Here is a 20293-nt window from a genome sequence, read left to right as displayed (position 1 = left end):
TTTTGCCACATGATATCACTCATCATTTTATAGTCATAACATGACTACTTGTTTGATTTGTTTGCACAATATAAGGACTTTTTCAGGTAAAAGATACCATTTGTATGCTTTTTTTTGTTTTCACAATATATTCTTCTAGTAAAATAACTTTCTTATACCAACATGACTTTTTTCTCAACATTAGAAATTTCCTTTTATAATAATGATTTTTTTGCCCTCGTAATGTTATGACTTTTTTTGTTTTCCTTGTCGCATTACGGTTCTATTTTAACTATTACAAATTCTAATCGCCTGATGCCCCGAATTTTTAATAATCTTTTTTTTTTTTTTAATTCATTCACTGCCATTGACGGCAATAGACGTCAAAAATTCATTTTAAGTATTTTTATTAGTAAAACATTTTTCCCACTTTTGTTAACAAGAGTTTGAAAACCTAGACTTTTTTTTTATTGTATTAGAACAGATAGAAAAATTGGGATTAATCGTGAGTTAACTAGTGAAGTCATGCGATTAATTACGATTTACAATAAAAAATATATATTTTCTTAAAAAAAAAAAAGATTATTAAAAAAAAAAATCATAAATTAGGGGCATTAGGCGATTTAAATTTGTAACCGTAATGAATCACAAATTTTATATCTGTTCTAAATATACAAAAAAAAATTCTAGGTTTTTATACTCTTTTTAACAAAAATGGGAAAAAAATGTTACATAGATATAGTTCAAATTAATTTTTGACGTCTACAGCCGTCAATGGCAGCGAATAAGTTAACGTTGCAAACCCCCCCCCATTTGCTTTGCAGCTTTCAAGATTGATATCAGGCGCTCTCTCATTGACTTGGGCGACTGTTCACACACAAGGAAAACATTTGCGAGATCTCCCAAGCCGAAGGTCACAAACTCTGCACACGAGACGCTGAGGTTTCGAAAAGTAAAAGCTGATAAGCTTTTTATTTCCTTGCATTCTGCCAACACGAAAATATTTTTTTAATGTAAAAGTGAGGATTTTTTTTTTGGTGCTCATGTTTGCTATGCTTCAGATCCAAACAGCTTCCAGTGAGCAGCTTCTATTACCGCCACTACTGCCTAAATGCTTCTTTGATCCAAGGATCCAAGGCAGCACTCCCCCACGCACCCCCCCCTTTTTTTTTAGCTTACTGTTTTGTTTTGTTTTTCCATTTTGTGCCAATCAGTTGTCATCTAAAGGTGATAAGTAGCCTATGACTTCATTTGACTTTCATGAACTTATTTTTGTGGGAAAACTATAGCTAAAAACTCATCAAGTCTCTAAGAAAAATGAGATTACCGAAACAAAAAAGGGCAAAATGGAACATCCACCCGGCAAGAGAAAAGACAAGAACTGACATTTGGGCTGTTATGACATCCACCGCATTCTGAACAATGTTATGTAAGAGTACCCGCTGACATTTATGGTAGTTAATTTTATGACTTGCTCTGATTTGTATGGATTCCAAAGCACTTGTCGTATATGCAAAATGTGTATCTCCAAATTGCGAAAAATCAACAAGAACAAATATAAATCCAGAACACCAAATGGATTTTTTAAAAACTACTTATTTATTTTTTAACAATACTGTCATAAGAAATTCACAACATTTGGAAACATCAACATGGTTGATCTACTTCATGGTTATTGAGTCATCATTTTGCAAGATTAAAGCCAAAAGGCTTAATATTGCAAGAATTAAGTCGTAATGCAATCACTACTACTACTACTATACAGCTACTTTTTTAGGGGAAAGGTTTTATGTTGGTTTTTTTGGTTGGTTGGTTTGTGGCTGTGTTGTGATGTTGAAAATTACAAAAAAAAAATGGAGAAATGAAAGAGATGAAAAACGTGCGGCATTCATGTACTGTTCTTTTTTGGGGCGGGGGGGGGTAGTGTGGCAGTAGTCTAGTAAAATACTATTTCAACACAAATTTTGAGCTTATTACAGTGTACACTTTTTGTTATGATTATTTTGTAACAACAAATTATAAACAATGTCCCCCCTCAAAAAAGGACGAGGCAATTATTATTTTCGGATTGTTCATGTTTCCTACGACCCCTGAAGGCAGCCCTGCGCGGTCCGTCTGGTCAGGAGAGGAGGAGGGCGAGGCGTAGGAGGGGGCGTTCACGTCCGCAGTAAAAACCAACCCACTCGCAAGATACTCGGCCGTTAGTCTTCCGCTGGGCTCTTTACATACACAACGACCCTCACACTACGCGGCTGCCTTCTCGCTACACTGCTTCGTCTTGCACGTAGCTTTAAAATCTCTGGACTTGGGCTTTTTTTGTTGTTAGTTTTTGTTTTTGGAGCGTTGCAACCGGCGTCAAGCAGCATGCCGTCCCCGCGATACTCGTACACTGTGACTGCACCGGAGGAGCCCGCCGCGGCTCTCCCGGCGGCCAAGTCCAACGTGCGACGTGCGCCGTCCTTGTCCCGCTCCAAGCTCATGTCCCGCTTCATGGGACTCATCATCAACCAGGCCAAGGTGAGCGCTTCTCAATGAAAACATCCAAAGAAAAATTGAGCATTTTGTTAGCATTACTAACTGCATTGTTTTTGACAATTACAACTACAGTATGTTGCGTAATAATGTGAAAACATGAACATGCTGGGAATTTTGTAGGTTATCAATTGTATACATTTGACAGCACCCTTAAATGACTGTAAAAGCAACTAAGCGTTGTTTATTAAAAGTAAAACAACTTTTAAACTCCTAAGCTTAGCACTGGCTAACTAACATGCTATAGGTACATAAACAAAAGGACACATTTGTACATTAAGCTGTTTAATGTTTTTTTTTTTTATTGAATTTCAAAAACTACTTTTCCCCTCTATTTACTATACATATAAATCTGTCCATTTAACACAATTTACAGTTTTTCAACGAAGGGTGGAAATTTAAATTTATCACCAAAATAATTGATGTATCTATCCATTATTAAAGATGAATTAGTTACAGATTTAAAGCAAAATATATGAAATGGGAAATGACAAATTTGTATATTATGTTGATAAACGTGCTTATCTTCTGCATTTATGACATCAATGGGGTAGATGCCACATGACTTCCGACTTCCGGGTTTTGCACATCAGCGCCGTTTCCGGCCACTTCTGACCTGACCGTGTTCCAACACCCCCCCCCCCCCTTTCCTAGCTTGCTAAAGATACAGACACAAACCAACTAAATTAATTCACCTTTTTCCCTATCTTTTATAAAAGTTTATATTTCTGATTTTTGTTGTTACGTAGCAGTTGTCTTAATCTGCTATAGTAAAAGGAGTGCTTGCTAACTTGCTAGCACACTAAAGATACAAACACTATACTGCTAAAAAAAAAAAAAATTGCTCTCATTGGCCTTATATTTAAGATTGATGTTATGGCCACCATATGTTTGTTAGCATTTGCTAACATGCCCGCACATTAAAGTTAACCAACAAACAGCTCATTTGCAAGTCAAGCTGTGCAGTTTGTTTATCCAGTCCCACGTTGACACGGCCTTGAGCGGCCTTTACATACTAGCCGCTTTACGACACTCCCCGCACAACCTGGTGCTGTGCTTGCCAACAAGTACAAAATGTTCATGGTGTCACCTGAATGCAACACTCTCTAGGTTTTCCTTTTTTTTTTCGGGTCGGGGCGGGTGTGTGTTGGGATTAGGGGTCATTTCAAGTGGTCACCTGCTGAGCGGAACGAGCCAGTGACCATCTGGTGGAGAAGAATTGGAACACAGCGTCCCGTATCCTCACTACATAACACCCGAGAAAACAACGATTCATAACATGACCTGATAACTCCCGATACGAAGTGCGAGCTAATCTTATCAGCCACACTAGTAAAAAAAAAAAAAAAAAAAAGAATAAGAAGACGCCCTGCGCTATAATATAACGAGATAAACAGCTTGTGTTGCTGAGTTTGAAGCAAGCTGGCAAACTCGAAATGTGATGCAACTTGACACCGCGTCATGTTCCTGGACGAGCCCGTGTCCCGAGTTTTTGGTGATGTCACAGGCGACGGGTCAGCGTGTAACCCAGACGCTTTAAACCGAGCGTGAGGAACTCTGCTACAGACAGCGTGACCGAATGCATTTCTCTCAGGGCACGCTGGACAGTTGGACTGAGCTTTTACGTCCGGTAAAAAAAATTGCAGGTAGTGGAAAGCCTCAATACAGTGAGTGAAGTGAAGTGAAGTTTCATCAGAAGCGTTCAAAAAATATTTTATTAAGGTTGAAAAGTTCCTTAGTGCTACTTTAAGGCATACTTGAATCATTCCGATAACTTCCCGTTTGAAAGTTTTCACCCAATCTCCGGCAAATAGCCGCATGACCTTGATGACTTCTCTTTCTCTGGGAGCAGAAGCAGAGTCCACAAGGCCTGGTGGGACTCAAGAACCTGGGAAACACGGTGAGTGTCCTGGCCCGGCATGCAGCTGACGCCCAAGCCCTCCACAAGAGTCTCAATTTTTTCTGCTCTTTGCTTTTCTGTGTTGCAGTGTTTCATGAATTCCATCCTCCAGTGTTTGAGTAACACTCCCGAGCTGAGGGACTACTGCCTGAGGGAGGTCCATCAAACAGACCTGAACAACAACGGGACCAGTTCGGCCCTCGTCGAAGGTAGCATGCTGAATTGAGTTTCGGGACATTTTGTCTTTGGGAGTCCCACAGGGATTACAGCTAGGTCCCATGTCATTCACTCTACCCTGCCATTTGCAAAACATGGCAATGTTTTCCAAGACCTTTGTCCTACAGCTAGGGAGTCCCACAGAGGTCATAGCTTGGCCCGGTGTCTTTCAGCCGAGCCTATCGTTAGAAAACATCCCAACGTTATCAATCCACGTCAGCTAAGTAGGGTTTTTGTTTCCTGCACAGCCAAGAAGATAAGATTGCCTGCGATACTTTGGTTTTATCTACTCTATATGTAACAAGCCATGATGCTGGCCAAGCACATATCGCGTTTGTTGCATAAGGACGTTCGCCAAGCTTTTTTTTCCTGGCTTTATCGCTGGATATGTGATTTTTATTTTATTTTATTTTTTTATATATATATATAAATTGTATTATTTTTTTCCAATTTAAGAAAACATAAACACAAACACTGCTAGTACAAAAAAAAAAAACATTTTTAATATACTTTTTTTTTTAAATGGCATAATCAAAAAAGGGTTTTACTTTTTTTTTTCTTTAGTTTGCCAATTCTTTTTTTTTCTGGTCTTATCGCTGGATCAGGGATTTATTTATTTATTTTTGGAATGGCATCATCAACACATTGTTTTACTTTTTTTCCCCCCGAGCTTACACTTAGCTTTTTTTGTCTGGTCTTATCGCTCCAAAAATGGTATTTCTTAAAGTCAAAATAATTTTTCCTTAGAGTTCGCCAAGCTAATCCAGAACTTGTGGACGTCGGCCACCAACGAGACATTCATCCCATCCGATTTTCGGAGCCAGGTTCAGATTTGCGCTCCCAAATTTGCCGGTTGCAAGTAAGTCCCGTCCGTCTTGGCCTGGCTTTTCCCTCCTTTCGCCTGCCGGAGTCAAACGGCTGACCCGAACGGCCGTCCTTCATCTTTGCAGTCAGCAGGACGCCCAGGAGTTTCTGCGTTTCCTGCTGGACGCCCTCCACAACGAGGTGAACCGAGCGGCGGCGTGCCCCTCGGCGTTCGTCGGGGACTTTGACCACCTCTCGTAAGTCTGTTCCCAATAAGTCACTCAATGACCATAAAGCCACAAGAGAATTTCACGATGGCCGTCATTGACGTCGTGTCACCCGTTTTAAACCTGACCTGCTGCCTCAGCTTTTTCTTTTTTTCTGTACTCGTATGTAAATTCCCATGGAAATATGCTATCCGGTAGAGATCGACCAATATGTTTTTTTCTGATACCAAAGTCAAGGAGGCCGATAACCGATATTTGGAGCCGATATTCATTTATTTTGCATCCAAAAATAAAAATACAGCAAATTCCAACTCGTAACTTTGTTGAAATTTTAAAGCATATCTTTATTGAACAAATTTTAAGAGTTACAAATTATTGTGAGTTTTTTTCCTTTTTTGAAGTGAATACTATGGAAGCGTATTGCATTTACTTGGGGAAAAAATCCTGTTTTTCTCACGCTTTGTTTTTTTGAGTCGTTTTTTTTTTTCAATTTTCTGTTTTATTTAATATATTTTTTACCTGTTTTTCTGAATATTTTTTTTCTGTTTTACTGAGTATTTTTTCCTTGTTTTATAAAATAATTAGGCTATTGTTCTGTTTTTCGGAATAATTTTTTTTCTGTTTTTTTATTTTATTTTATTTTATTTAAACATGCTCTTTGTTTTAAAATTCTAATAAAAAAGTTCACAGACCTGCCAGGCCCATTAGCATATCTTAAAACGTCAAATAAAAACTTAAACAAGGAAATAGCTTCCTGTTGTATTCTACAGTATATAAAGTGTTCTAAAATGTCAAAATATCTGAAATATTAAATTCATTCTGTTATAAATTTATTACTGGCCGTAATGATTCTTCAAAAAGGCTGACGCCGATATTTGGCAAAATGCTGAGTATCGACACCGATAATCGGGCCGGCCGATAATCGGTCAATCCTTACTAGCCGGGAACAGTACGGTGAACTAGTCATTGGTCTGCCATACAGTTTTGAGGTTCTGGGTTCAATTTAAGGCCTTCCTGTGTGGAATGTGAGTGTTCTTCTTTCCGGTTACGCCGTGGATTTTTTATTATTATTTTTTTAAAGGTGTGATGTTACTTGGTATTATTTGTCGGTTTTCGCCACATTCTTCTTAGAATGCGGCGCCCATTTTATACAATGGCAGTAAAGGCAATTCTGATTCTGACAGTTGATCAGTCAAATTTCTCTACGGGGCAATTTCTATCTTGACGTCAATTTTCCTAACAAAACTCCATCTATACTTTTATATTAGACATGGCGGACTCGTGTTAAAAAAAAATGTTTTGGTTCAACTTGACTTGTAAATGTTGTCTTCCCAGTGACGAGGACAAAGCCAAACGGATGTGGAATATGTATTTGGAGCGTGAGGACAGCAAAGTCGTAGGTAAGCGTTTATCCGGCGTCCGCCTGGCCAATATCGTCCCGAGGACCGCGTGGTTGGAAAACGGTTAAAACAACGTTGTCTGTTGTAGATCTGTTTGTCGGGCAGCTGAAAAGCTCCCTGACCTGCACCGGATGCGGCTTCCGCTCCAACGTCTTCGAGCCATTCTGGGATCTCTCCATCCCCATCGCGCCGGTCAGAACCGCACCAAATTTGCAACTTTCTCGCATGGTTAAGCCCCCTCGGCTGTGTTGACTCAAATGCTTTGCGTCCGCAGATGTCGTCCGGCGAGGTGACTCTAAAAGATTGCCTGAGGGTCTTCACCAAGGAGGATGTGTTGGACGGAGACGAGAGGCCGGTAAGACCTTCACCCGCCTCATTTCTGCCGTTTGAAAATGAAGAACGGTCGCCCTCACTGCCAAGGATATTTTAGTTAGCGAAAACTAATGAAAAAAGTCAAACAAACAATTTCTCCAACAAAATAACATAAAAAATGAAAAGACTTTTTAGCTCATTCACTGCCATAAGTTTATTAAAAATTAGGGGCGACAGGCAATTATTTTTTTTAATTGTAATTAATCACATGACTTTACTAGTTATTTATTTATTAAACAAAAGATTTTAAAAAAACGATTATTAAAAATTAGGGGTGACAGGTGATTAAATTTTGTAAATGTAATTAATCGCATGGCTTTACTAGTTAACTCATATTTAATCTTCAAAATTTATATCTGTTCTAAATGTACAATAAAAAAAAAATTCTAGGTTTTCATACTCTTGTTAACAAAAGTGTGTGTGGGGGGGGAATTGAACTAATAGAAATAGTTACAATTTATTTTTGACGTTTATAGCCGTCAATGGCAGTGAATGAGTTAAAAAACGAAAACTAAGTGAAACTACATTTTATGTTTACAAAACTACCTATAATTATAGCGAAAATCTCCTTTGTTTTAGTCATTGGTAATTAATTTAATAGATGAGCCTTTGGGGATGATTTTAAGTATATTTCGATATAAACCGGAATAAAGACGAGGTGACGTCATCTGGCAGCAGCCAATAGAAAAAAGCACCTTCAGATGACGGAGCCGAAATGCAACGCTAATTAAAAAAATGTGCTAATTTTTCATTTTACAATAGTGTTTATTAAATATTGTGGACAAGTAATTTTTTTTTTTTTTTTAACGAAAACTAATACTGAAACTAACTAAAATTAAGCATTTTTTACATAACTAAAACCACACAAAAACTGAAAACTAATTAAAACTAACTAAATTAAAAAAAAAACTCAAAAGGAAATAAAAACTAACTAAAATGAACATTCCAAAACTATTATAAATAACCCTGCTCACTGCTTTGTTGTTTCTCCCACGCAGACTTGCAACCGATGCAAAACGAGGCAGAAATGCACCAAACGATTCAGCATTCAGAAGTTCCCTCAGATACTTGTGCTTCGTATCCTTAAAAAAAGAAAAAGAAAAAGAAATTCAAAATGAACGACGGCCTCCTTGACTCGGCCGTCCAGACCTGAAGCGTTTCTCCGACTCCAACGTCCGAGCCAGCAAGCTGTCCACGTACGTCAACTTCCCACTCAAAGAACTGGACCTCAGAGAGTTTGCGTCCGACAGCAGCGGTACGGCCCGCGGCCTCCCCGAGAACCTTGCGGCAACTTCTGTTTTTTGATTGTTTGCCTCGGCCCCGCAGACCGCGCCGTGTACAACCTTTACGCCGTGTCCAACCACTGGGGCAACACGCTGGGCGGCCATTACACAGCCTACTGCAAGAACGCCGGCGTGGGCGAGTGGTACAACTTCAACGACGGCAGGTCGGTTTTCCATCCTAAAAAAATGTTGGCAGAAGAATTAAAAAATGCATACAAAATGTTCAACAAAGAATTGCATCACAATGGTGGCGTTTTAACCACAGCGGTCTTTTTGTGTGTGTGTGTGTGTTTGTGTGTGTGTGTGTGCGTGTGTGTGTGTGTGTGTGTGTGTGTGCGTGTGTGTGTGTGTGTGTGTGTGTGTGTGTGTGTAGGGTTAGCCACATGTCATCCAGCCAAGTGCGCAGCAGCAACGCCTACATCCTCTTCTACGAGCTTGCCAAGAATCCGACCTTTCACCTTTAGACGCCTTCAGGTCACAACAAAAAATAACCCAGCAAGAGACACATTTCTGACCACTGCTGGATGAGAGCGCCACCTTGTGGCTCAGACTGACAAAACAGGTCATGGGATGAACAGGAATCCATCAACCATGACTCTCTTCTTGTTTTTGTTTTTTTTTAAAAATCTTTTTGGAGGATTTTTCCCCCTCTTTTTCTATGCACTTTAAACACAGGCGACACCACCATTTGTAGACACAAAAACGGGTGTCAAACTTGACTACTTGACTAGCGTGTTGTAATTTATTCTATCAGATACAAGAGGGAAGATAGATTTCCAGTTATTTGTAAAGTTAACCACGCCGAACTAGCGAGAGATGACGCTTTATTTTTGTACCGCACGGTTGAATGTACAACAGCTAAAGCAGCGCAAACGGAAAAAAAGGTGCTCAGTGTATGTGTGTTTGTTTGTATTAACCATTAAAAGTCATTGCCAATTTACATGCCTTTGCTTTTCATTGCTGAAAATTCAACTTAACTCCCCAAAAATGCATAATACTACTTTTTTAACACGCTTATTCAGATCATCACATAATTTATAATAATATAATATATATATATATATTTTTTTTTTTTTGTTACATAATGCTGAAAGATATTTATTTGACTTGATTATAGCGTGGTTAATTAACATTTGTTGTTTTGTTTTTTAACCATCCTTTAATTTCTTTTTTTTTTTTTTTTTTTCAGGAGAGCTCAGTATTGTTCATTCAATTTGACATCATCATTGCTCTCCCTTTTTTAAAAAACAAACAAAACAAACAAATCAATTAAAAAAAATTTCCTTTAATTTCTGTGTTCATGGGTAAATGTGACCCGATGCGTTTTTAGTCCATTTGACACGTGAATACACACACGAACCGAGTTAATTCATTAATGTGACGGGAAGTCTCGCAAAACCTCTTGAGATTCAACGTGACTTCCGAGTCAATAAACATGGAGGACCAGTCGCGATATTTCCTGGTTTGTTTTCAGCCGGGGGGGAAGCAGCATAAGGTGCCTTAATTGTTTGTATTTTAAATTATGAATTTAAAAAAGAAAAAGGCGTTTTTTTTTAAGGAGTGTGAATGGGCTTTAGTAAACCTTGTGACCCTCATACAGAAGAGTAGAGGGAGAGCAAAATAACTCTTAAGACATTTCTTTTTAGCAGAACCTATGGTCTCTTAGATGTTTTTATAACTAAAAAATGCACGTCGTTTTTCTTCTCTACTAATAGCCCTTTGAGACACTGCGGTGTAAAGTGCATTATAAATAAAATCCATGATTATTATTTATTATTAAAAGCACAAGCATTATGACGCATGCAGCGGAACGGCCACTAGAGAGCGCTACTGTGTATACGGCTCTGGTTGTCCCACTTGGTGTTGGCCTGCCATTCATATTTGTACCTATCGTAAAATCAATGGGGTAGATGCCACGGACTTTGACCTACTGTTCCCTTGACAGTTATTGTTGATTTATATGAAAAATCATTGCGGATTGTTGCCAAGTTTGTATGTCTTATTAATTCATTCAAATAAAAAAAAAATAATTAAAAAAAAGATGCCACGGACTTCCGGGTTTCACACATCAGCTTTGTTAACGCAAGGTCGTCTCAACTCTCTGAAATGCTTGCTGAAATGACAACTGAGACTCACTACACACTCGCACTGGTTGACGGGAACGCTCAACCAAGGGGCACAAAGGCGGAAGCGCAAGAACTGAAACAAAGCTAATGTGTGAAAACCAGGAAGTCGGAAGTCCCGCCTACTCCGTGGCATATACCCCGTTTAATTTGTGTGAAACAACTTAAATGTTCTTTTGATCCAGTTCTTGTATTAAATGCCATTAGATTGTGCGTGCGTACGGCATTAATGCCCGAGATCACAATGAACATGAAAACAGCTGAATCTTAGGGTTTAACTAATGTACCAACCTACAAGCACACCATGGGAATCAAATGCATTTTTACTAATCGAGCGCACTTAGAATGAGACAGGAACACACTCTTGGGTTTTATTCTTTTCTATAATTCTATCCTTGCAATTATAGTGTGCGATTGTGCCCAATACCAAAGATTTAACTGACTTTTTTACCATCCGAGTGTGCCTAGAACAAAGAAACAGAAACAATTTTTTTAACTAATTTCCATAATTCTATCCCAAAATGGAATAAAAATAATTAGATTGTGCAGGTGTACTAACAGCAAAGATTTCAATTCCATTTTTGTTGCTCGAACATGCCTAGAACAAAGCAACAGGACTACATCAATTCTCTCAGGTTTTAATTCATGTCTGTAATTGTATCCCAGCATGGAAACATCGTTAGATTGCGCAAGGCTACCTCATGATGGAGATTTAATAAATGGCATGTTTTCTGCTCGAGTGTGCCTAGAACAAGGAATAGGGAGTGTATCGACACACTTACACTTGAACTAATTTCTGTGTTTTCTCCCAATAGGAAAACACACCATTAGATTGTGCCACTGCTTTAAAGATTTAAAGGACGTTTCCTGCTCGAGAGCGCCCAGAACAAGGAAATGGGAGCAAGTCGACTCTCTCAGGTATTAACTTTTATGTATTTCTATTCCACATACAAACACCGTATGGGCTTTGGTGGTGGGAATAGCTATTTGTTTTTGTTACATGGCGACTTAAATGCAGCTGTGTTGACACACGGGCTAATGGCCTTAGCAACCATGAAGGGCTTCTTCATGTGGTACAAAGTCCACCTAGACACCGACACAAGTGGCCTGCGCTAACCTTACATATTACTGTACTAGGAAGATCATTTGTCACATCATAGAGAATGCAGAAATATGTCTTTTTACTAACTAGAAATGATACATTTTCTAGAATGCAGAGTTACAACTAGCTTTTTTTTTTTTTTAAATCCCTATTTATGTTTTTAACACACACCATAAATAATGATGATATCAATAATAACGCCACTTTGGTTAACTTAATAATTATCACGGTCATTGAGGTAAGCGAGCTAGTTAGATATTAGCTGGTTAGCGATTAGCTAGTTAACTGAGGAAAATTGGGTTCCTGAAAGTCAATTTGGGGAAAGAGTGGACAAAAATTGTGACAAATACAATGAAACATGAATTATGTCTTTCTGCTAGCTAAGATTGGCTAATATTGTTGCTGTGCTAATTTATTATTGATTACGGTTCAAAAGGTAGTTTCACTTGCTTTACTGTAACATTTTCTACCAGGCTTATCAGTTTAAACACAGATCCATAAATAATGATCTTATTTAATCAATCTTGGTTATTGAGCTTCCAGCAGGCTAGTTAGATATTAGCTAGCCAACTATTTCGCAATTAGCTAGTTACCCAAGGAAAAATACTCAAAAGGGAATTCTTTAAGACAGCCATGCCCGTGCTGCAACTAATGATTATTTTAATAATTGATGAATCCTTCAGCAATTTATTTGAAAAAATGCTGAATGGGATTTTGAATTAGCATATTTTAATTTCCATTCCTTTATTCAAAAACAAGACAGTCATTCAAATTGTCAGCACAGAAATGCCCAAATATAAAATAATCATAAGTGAGTTATTGGTTTGTATGTGTCAGAAAATGGCCAACAATATTTTAGAAAATAAAAGCAGATATTTGCAAATGTCTTATTTTGATTCAACGCAAAGATAAGCCGTCTGCTTTCGTGAAAGACTACAAGATTGTTTACTGTTGAAAGGGTTGAGTTCTGAGGATTTTGACTTTTTTTATTTTTATTTTATTAAGCAATGTCTCGATTAATTGATTAATTGTTGATCATGTGAATGTTAAGATGCGCAAGTATGCATACTGTATGTTTCACTCTGAAGTAAATTTGTTCTACTTCTTTTGTTGTTTTTAGCATTTTGGTAACAAAAAATGGCCAAAAATAGCCAAAGCTAGCATGTTAGCACAGACTCGTTACATCAAGCTAGCATACTTATCGAACATGATACAGCCTCAGTTGAAGGTATAAGATTGCTTTTTTTTCTCTATATATATTAAATAATAACACCAAAAGCACACATATATTATAGATGATTAATTATTTTTCAGACATTGAGTGGAACATCTTTGTCAACAATTGGTCTGAAGGTAAACAGACCTTCATTTTGTTACATTGCAAACACTGAGTTTAATATGGTTTCGATATGCGTGACTGTACGATATTTGACTACAGTATAACCACACCAAGCTCACATGGTGAATTGAAGCAGCTCTTTGTTGTCACAGGGAAGTTGTTACACTATGTACACCTGGACATTAGTCTGCTAGCTCAGTTTTGTGATGAAGAATATTAAACAAAATGTCATGCTTAATAATATGAGGTAAACAAGATTTTAAGAAATATTTCTTTACAAAAATCCCACATTCATATAAATTAGCCCTTTTTATTCAAATCTCTGTGCAAATAAATGTCTCCAACACATCCCCCAAAAAACAGTAAATAATTTAATTCAAAGTGTTCTCTTGTTAGCAAATATTTTGAACAAAATTAAATCGTGACTCCATCATAGAAGCAGGCTTGCTTCTCACACTCTTCCAGTGTACTTGAGTACTCCAAAGATACCGCCACCTGAAAGGAAAACATTTATAATGACATTGTGAGATTGTTTTGACCACATATCATCAATTTGTTAACTCTTTTACTGCCAAAGACGTTAAATGACGTTCTGCAAAAACCTACGGAGGAGCGCCAAAGACGTTAAAAGACGTCCTCCCATTTTTTTTTTTTTTTTTTTTGAAACGGGTGCTGGGAAGGCTTGCGGAGCTCTCCTGAAAGTTTTAAGCAGGTTTTTTGAGCCTAATGACTATTTTTGGCCCCTAGAGGGCAGCGATGACTCTCTTTTGACAAGATCGGGTGGGCGTCAGTAGAGGCGGAGCTAGAGCGTTGAGCAGGAGATCAGAATGGAAAACAAAGGAAAAATGGCGGCCGGTCGCGAGGAGCTAACGCCAGAGCCATTTTTTTCAAAGACCAAAAGCATCGCTAAAAAAGCACATTGTTGATGACGATAATCATCATCGATGATGAAGATGATGGTGACTCCGTGGTTGGAAAGCATTGACGCGGCAGTAGAAGACGTTAGATGGAGCTAGATGGAGGAGGGAACGGGCAATGGCGAGCGTTTGCAAGCAGCTCTACACTTACAAGACAAAAGGCATCGACCAACGCTAAAATAGTACATTGATGACGATGATGATGAAGGTGAATCCGAGCTTGACGGCGAAATTGGAACCGCTGACGCGGCGGCTATGACGGTGTCGTAACGCGGAGCGCAACCGAGCACGCACAGGCGGACGTTCGATCGGACGACGGAGAGTGCCCCGAGTCCAATGCATATTCATCGGAGGAGTGTGTACAGTCTGCTACTTGCTTTTTATTCCCCGGAAAAAAAGCCCGTCAAGAAAGTGTAACGTTTGCACGCAAAACGGACCAATGTGAAAGTGAAAGTAAACTGTGTGCGAGTCCTGGCGTCTCTTTGTACGCAGGAGAGCGTTACAAAAAGAAAAACTGTATTTGAAACATCCACATAATTGTAAGTAGTACCACAGTTGCACACATTTGTAAATAGTTTGCGAAATTGTTTTGTCAAATTGTTACACTGTTGAATGGAAATAAACGTATTTTGCAATCAAAAAACACTTTTTCATTGTTGGTGAAAGCGTTTTACAGAAGTAAAGCACTATTTAGGTGTTTGTGGCATCATTCATGGACAAAAATAAGTGTACAATTCACTAGAGTGCATGAAATAACATCGTTTCACAAAAAGCTCTTTTTCTCCGTTTTTTGTTTCAAAAGAGAGAATTTCGGTGAAAGTAACCATTTTCTATTGTTGATTACCGAAGAACGGAATAAGGTAGAAACAAACTTTTTTTTTCTGATGAAAGCTGAGAGTCCAATCTTTCATTTGGTAGTATGTGTGTTTCCATAGTCCAAACACAACATTTTCTGTGGACCTTGAAAGATCACTCAAAATGCTTAAATCGGCTGGCACTGGCGACAACCCGTTTTTGAAAACGTCTGGCAGTCAAAGAGTTAAGTTTCAACCTGGAATAAGCAACATATTTTAATTTTAATTTTAATTTTAATTTTAATTTTAATTTTAATTTTAATTTTAATTTTAATTTTAATTTAATTTAATTTAATTTAATTTAATTTTTTAAACAGTGACTTTCTGGCGCAATTTTCCGATTTATCTGAATTTTTTCGACCAACTGTTGAGCAGAAGCTAAACTGTTTCAGATGTTTTAGTTTCTGAACCTGGATTTCTCAACACTAGTGGTCAAGGTACAAGATAACTTCTGAACGTCCCCTGCCTAAGTCGAGTTCATTTTGTACCCTCCAATGTACTAACTGCAATTACCTAATGGTACACCTTCCTGATGTCATGTACGGAGGACCAAAACTGCCAAAATTAAAAATAAATAAATGAATAAATAAAGGAATAAAAGTAAAAATAAAAACGGATATAAAAATATAATTCCAAAATGAAATACACAAAATAAATATAAATGCAAATAAAAACAAAACAAAATATATCCACAAATAAATAAAATTAAAAATTAAAATTAAAAAAATTAAAATAAAAATAAATGTTGAAATAAATACAAAAATAAATATATAAATATAATTTAAATATCAATCAATCAATAAAAACGCTCTGTTCTCACGTTGTCCAACCCAAGACACCGTTAGGATCGCCCCCTCATTTGAATAACATTCGTCCTGACATAGAGCGTTTTTATTTATTTCCACATTTATTTTAATATGTATTTTTTGAATCTTTTATTTTATTTGTGTATTTATTTTTACTTTTATGCATTTATATACATATATATAGTTGTTTTTATTTCCATTTATATTAATTTTTTTAATTAAATTTTTGAATTGTATTTTTTGTATCCGTTATTTATTTTCACTTCTATTTATTTATTTATTCAGTTTTAATTTCAGTCACACATGGACCAGTTCCAAGTTCTATCTTTTGGCCCTGATCTCAATACATTGTCACAGTTCTCCAGACCTGGTCTGAAGGTACACAATAACCTTACCTTTGGCCGAGACACTCAGGATTGACCTTAGCTGAACCGCCAATGTCATAAATGTTAATGGCTCAAGCAGAGAAAGAGGAGCAGTTCAAACCAGACTCACCAATAGCGGCCACGCCGGCAATAGAACCGATGGTAATGCCCGCGATGGCCCCATCTGAAAGCCCTTCGGACCCGCCGCCTCCCACTTGACCTTCAGTACCGCTAGTGGTCTCCTCTGGTGTGGTAGCTGAATTGGTTGGAGATGATCCAGTTTCTGCTGAGATGGATGGCGCTGACGTGTCTGGATCAGGCGTGGCGGATGCTGGACTTGGTGTCGCTGAATCCCGATTAGGTGTCGTGCCTGGACGAGGTGTGGTTGGTTTAGACGACAGTGGACTTGGTGTCTGCCCTCGACACAGCATGACTGTTAAAAACACACACAAAGCCTTAAAGGGACATTCAGTGATCCCTAGTGCCATCTAGTGGTGAACTAATTTTAAAAACTGACTGTTTATGCTAATAGTATGCAAACATTTTTTTTAATATAATCATAGGTCTAGTAATCATAATGATATTACATGGCTGTAGTCTCCTCCCGCCACTTGTCAGCCACTCCAGCCTATGGCTCCGACTAACTCCCGCTAGCCGCGCTTGTTAGCTGCTCCGGCTAATTCCGGCTCGCTCGGTCTTTCGGCGTCGCTCGCCGGGCTTCACAATGGCTGCCAAGTCGCCGTTGCGCGCCAAGATGCTCGTTTGCTCACGCAAAATAAGAATCGGCGGTAGGCTTGCAAAATGTGGTCTCTTTGAGCCACCGTAGCGTGCGTGCTCCTGCGTGCTTCTAATGCTATGGTTTGACCACTAGATGGCACTAGGGAAACCCTCACGCACAACCTGCCTGACGACCTCAAGGCGTGGGAACAAATGTGCCATTAGTCCATGGATCTCTGGTGAGTATCTCTCTTAGAGGCTGCACAAATACTAAAATGTCGAGTACTTGTGTATGACTCCTGAGGCACGCCACACTTTCAAGTACCGTGTGTCACTCATTCGCCGTTACGTGTTGTATGTGGTGTTGACTTTTTGCAAACAAACCGTACAATTTGCATATCCAGCACCAACAGCTTTGACGACCTTTTAACAATATTAAGCACGACTTTTCCACCCGTAGAAGTATGTGAGTGACGTATTAATCCCATGCGCCCACTGAAAGACACTCCCTCCGACTCATACGTGAAGAAAGGATAATCGGATTAATCTTTGACTATTTTTGATGGTCCCTCTTTAACAAGCAATCTTTTAATATTTACAACGTGATAACCTTTGGCTGTTTATGATCCAGCTTGAGGAAGCGCTAACAATATTTTTTTTTGATGTTACCTTGGAATGCAGTTTTTTTTTTTTTATTACATAGTATAAAACAACTACAGGAAATATCTGCAATCTGAAGATCAAGAAATGTTCTTGAGATTTCCAAAGATGTGTTTTTGTACGACCGTACCTGTACCAAGGAGGCATACGGTCAGGGCAAGTCGATCGACTTTCATCCTGTTCAGAGTTAAGGCTCAGGGGAACAAAAACCAGAGGAGAAGGAAGAGAGGCTGCAAACAACAAACGACACAATTGATCAGGGCAAGAGCAAGCATGCCATTGTCCTTGCTTTTTTATGCGGGAAAATACAATAATAATCACGATTCAGGTAATACTGGAAACTTTTTAGGCTCCTGTAGAATACTTAACCCTATTCCTCTAACCTATCCGATTCTCACAATATTAGACATTATATCTGTATTTTCAGATTTTACAAAATGATCAAATCCTAACCCTTCTGATCTAGTACCATGTTCTAGATACCCCCCATTAAAAAAAAATCTCCAATAGAAGTTTAGCTTACCTGAGACTCTTGGACTTGACACCAGGATGACCACGGTTGCCCGTTTGCAATCCCCTTTTTATCAGCTACCACCATCCGGGACCCTCCCTTCGTGATCCGTCATTACGTCGCTCTCTCTCTCTTTCACCCAACACACACACACACACACACACACACACACACACGCCTTGCAAATACATAGCCCACCACAAGTGCTCTATCTGGATTTTTATGGCTTCCTCGTTTTTATGGCGCAACGTAGTTACGAACCGTTGTCAACTGCCTCTAGAGTTGGTGATACTATAAAAAAAGCAAAAAAACAAAACCAATGGCATCCATTTTATTCTAACCACCATCCCAAACTTTTCCACTTTTTTTTTCTAACTCTAATCAAGTTAACTTGGTTGTGTGGTTGGGTTGCGATATTTTGCCACCTTGAATGATAATATTCAATATAGCAATATATTAGGGTGAAAAACATCTACATCACTATTTATATGCAGAAAACAGTCTTGCTCAAGAAACTTACATGCCAATTAGGTAATTAGAATAATTAGAGCATTTTTTAATCAGATTAATCACATTTTATTTATCTATTTTAATGAATGAATTAATTAAAAAGGCTTTTCTATCCAAAACATTTTTTGCCCGCCAAATTTGAAGAGTTACTTCTTTCGACATTCAATGTTAGGAGGACGTCTTCAACATTTTTTGATCCACGCCCTCATTCTCCTTTTTTTTTTTCTAATCAGTTAATGACTTGCATAATTCAAAATGACAAAAAATGACCCCAGTAGTTTGACATGAACAAATATTCTGAATGTCATACACAAACATTTATTAAACGCTTTACTTTAATGCATGTAGTTATGTTTATTGCTCAAACACAACCTGTGCTACCTTTAACGTAGCCATCCACTGTCAAAATGAAGGGTAATCGGTGGTCAAAATTAATAGTATGATTAATCTGCGTTGATATATGATTAACATGATCATTTTTTGTCATTAATTAATCAGTTAACGCTTTAACTTTGACAGCACTAATAATACAAAAACAACTTTTGCTCTTTCAATACCATGAAAATTTTTATTAATTTCTGACCTTAGAATTATCCGAATTATTGTAATGTTGATATTTTGTAATACTGATTAGTGTCCAATACCTGCAGTACTTTAGATGTGGCTTCTGCAAAGCATTTATTTTTATTTTTTTACGATATCTACGAGTACTTTTCCTTAAGAGCAGTGGTTCTTAACCTGGGTTCAATCGAATCCCAGGAGTTTGGCGGAGGTAAAGATAATAAGATAAAGATAATGTTGGCGTAGGATGGACGCGTCATAATCTACAAAGATTTCATAAATGTCTTTCTGATGAAATGAAACTTACTGTGGACTCAGCGGACACTTCATTAGGTACACATGCACACGCCATCCAATAAAAGAGCTGTATCAAATCGGATTTAAAAATAATAAAGTTCACTTTTGAGGTGTTAATCGAACGCGTGCATCATTAAGACAATAATAATAAGGTCATGAGTAAAAACATTGGATATTGAAGTATCAAACTCTGGTGAGCAGGAAGTTGCAACTGAGGGCGGTAAATAATAGCGACCGCATTGATGTGAAAATTGCACTGCTTGTCTGGTGCAGACATCGATTTTTTTTTTAACCAGGGTATCAAAATTGTTATCATAAAACTGTTAGTTGAGTATCCCATCCCACTATGGCAATATATTTAAATGTACATTCATACACAATTACATTTTTTTTTTTTACATATCATGGTATGAGTACTGTGTTGAAAAAGTAAACAATACAAAATAATGAAAGTATCCTAAAATATGATAGAGTACCATTGCAGTTCATGATGCAAATTAGCACGCTGTTATAATATGTTAATTAGAAATATAAAAGAGCACCGTTTGTTGCCTTCATTCATGCTTCTATTAGTTTTTGCTATTTTTATGATGAATGTGAAATGTGCTTGCAGTGTTGATAAGTTATTTGTAATTTTCGTCAAGACATCTGCTTATCCATCGTTTTATTTTTAAAATAAAATCGATGCAGTTGAATGTCCCATTGTACTCTGAAACGAAAGTACAATACGAGTAAACACGTCATCATGGAATGAATCTATAAACCTGTTCTGAACTTTTGACTTATTAAATGAGTATACAACACTGCAGCTGCTTTAG

At 37.9% G+C, this 20293-nt stretch overlaps 2 protein-coding genes across 2 annotated transcripts; one reads left to right on the top strand and one right to left on the bottom strand.

The window, feature by feature from the left end:
- The first annotated feature begins 1972 nt into the window (after nucleotides 1-1972).
- Nucleotides 1973-9653, top strand: LOC144036485 (ubiquitin carboxyl-terminal hydrolase 2-like). Its single transcript, XM_077547178.1, has 12 exons — nucleotides 1973-2496; nucleotides 4364-4411; nucleotides 4500-4620; nucleotides 5375-5486; nucleotides 5578-5688; nucleotides 6994-7058; nucleotides 7147-7250; nucleotides 7333-7413; nucleotides 8429-8507; nucleotides 8578-8685; nucleotides 8757-8877; nucleotides 9087-9653. Exons 1-12 carry the CDS (start codon nucleotides 2344-2346, stop codon nucleotides 9175-9177), a joined length of 1194 nt encoding a protein of 397 aa, XP_077403304.1. The 5' UTR covers nucleotides 1973-2343; the 3' UTR covers nucleotides 9178-9653.
- Nucleotides 9654-13567: 3914 nt separating this feature from the next.
- On the bottom strand, nucleotides 13568-18164 carry LOC144035797 (uncharacterized). The gene is made up of 4 exons (XM_077545736.1): nucleotides 18120-18164; nucleotides 17727-17826; nucleotides 16350-16652; nucleotides 13568-13772 (listed from the first exon to the last, which is right to left on the bottom strand). Exons 2-4 carry the CDS (start codon nucleotides 17770-17772, stop codon nucleotides 13729-13731), a joined length of 393 nt encoding a protein of 130 aa, XP_077401862.1. The 5' UTR covers nucleotides 17773-17826; nucleotides 18120-18164; the 3' UTR covers nucleotides 13568-13728.
- Nucleotides 18165-20293: the final 2129 nt, after the last annotated feature.

The sequence above is a fragment of the Vanacampus margaritifer genome, chromosome 16, assembly GCF_051991255.1.
Source record: "Vanacampus margaritifer isolate UIUO_Vmar chromosome 16, RoL_Vmar_1.0, whole genome shotgun sequence".
NCBI lineage: Eukaryota > Metazoa > Chordata > Actinopteri > Syngnathiformes > Syngnathidae > Vanacampus > Vanacampus margaritifer.
Note: the sequence above shows the minus strand (reverse complement) of the source record. Positions and strands in the feature narration are given on the sequence as shown.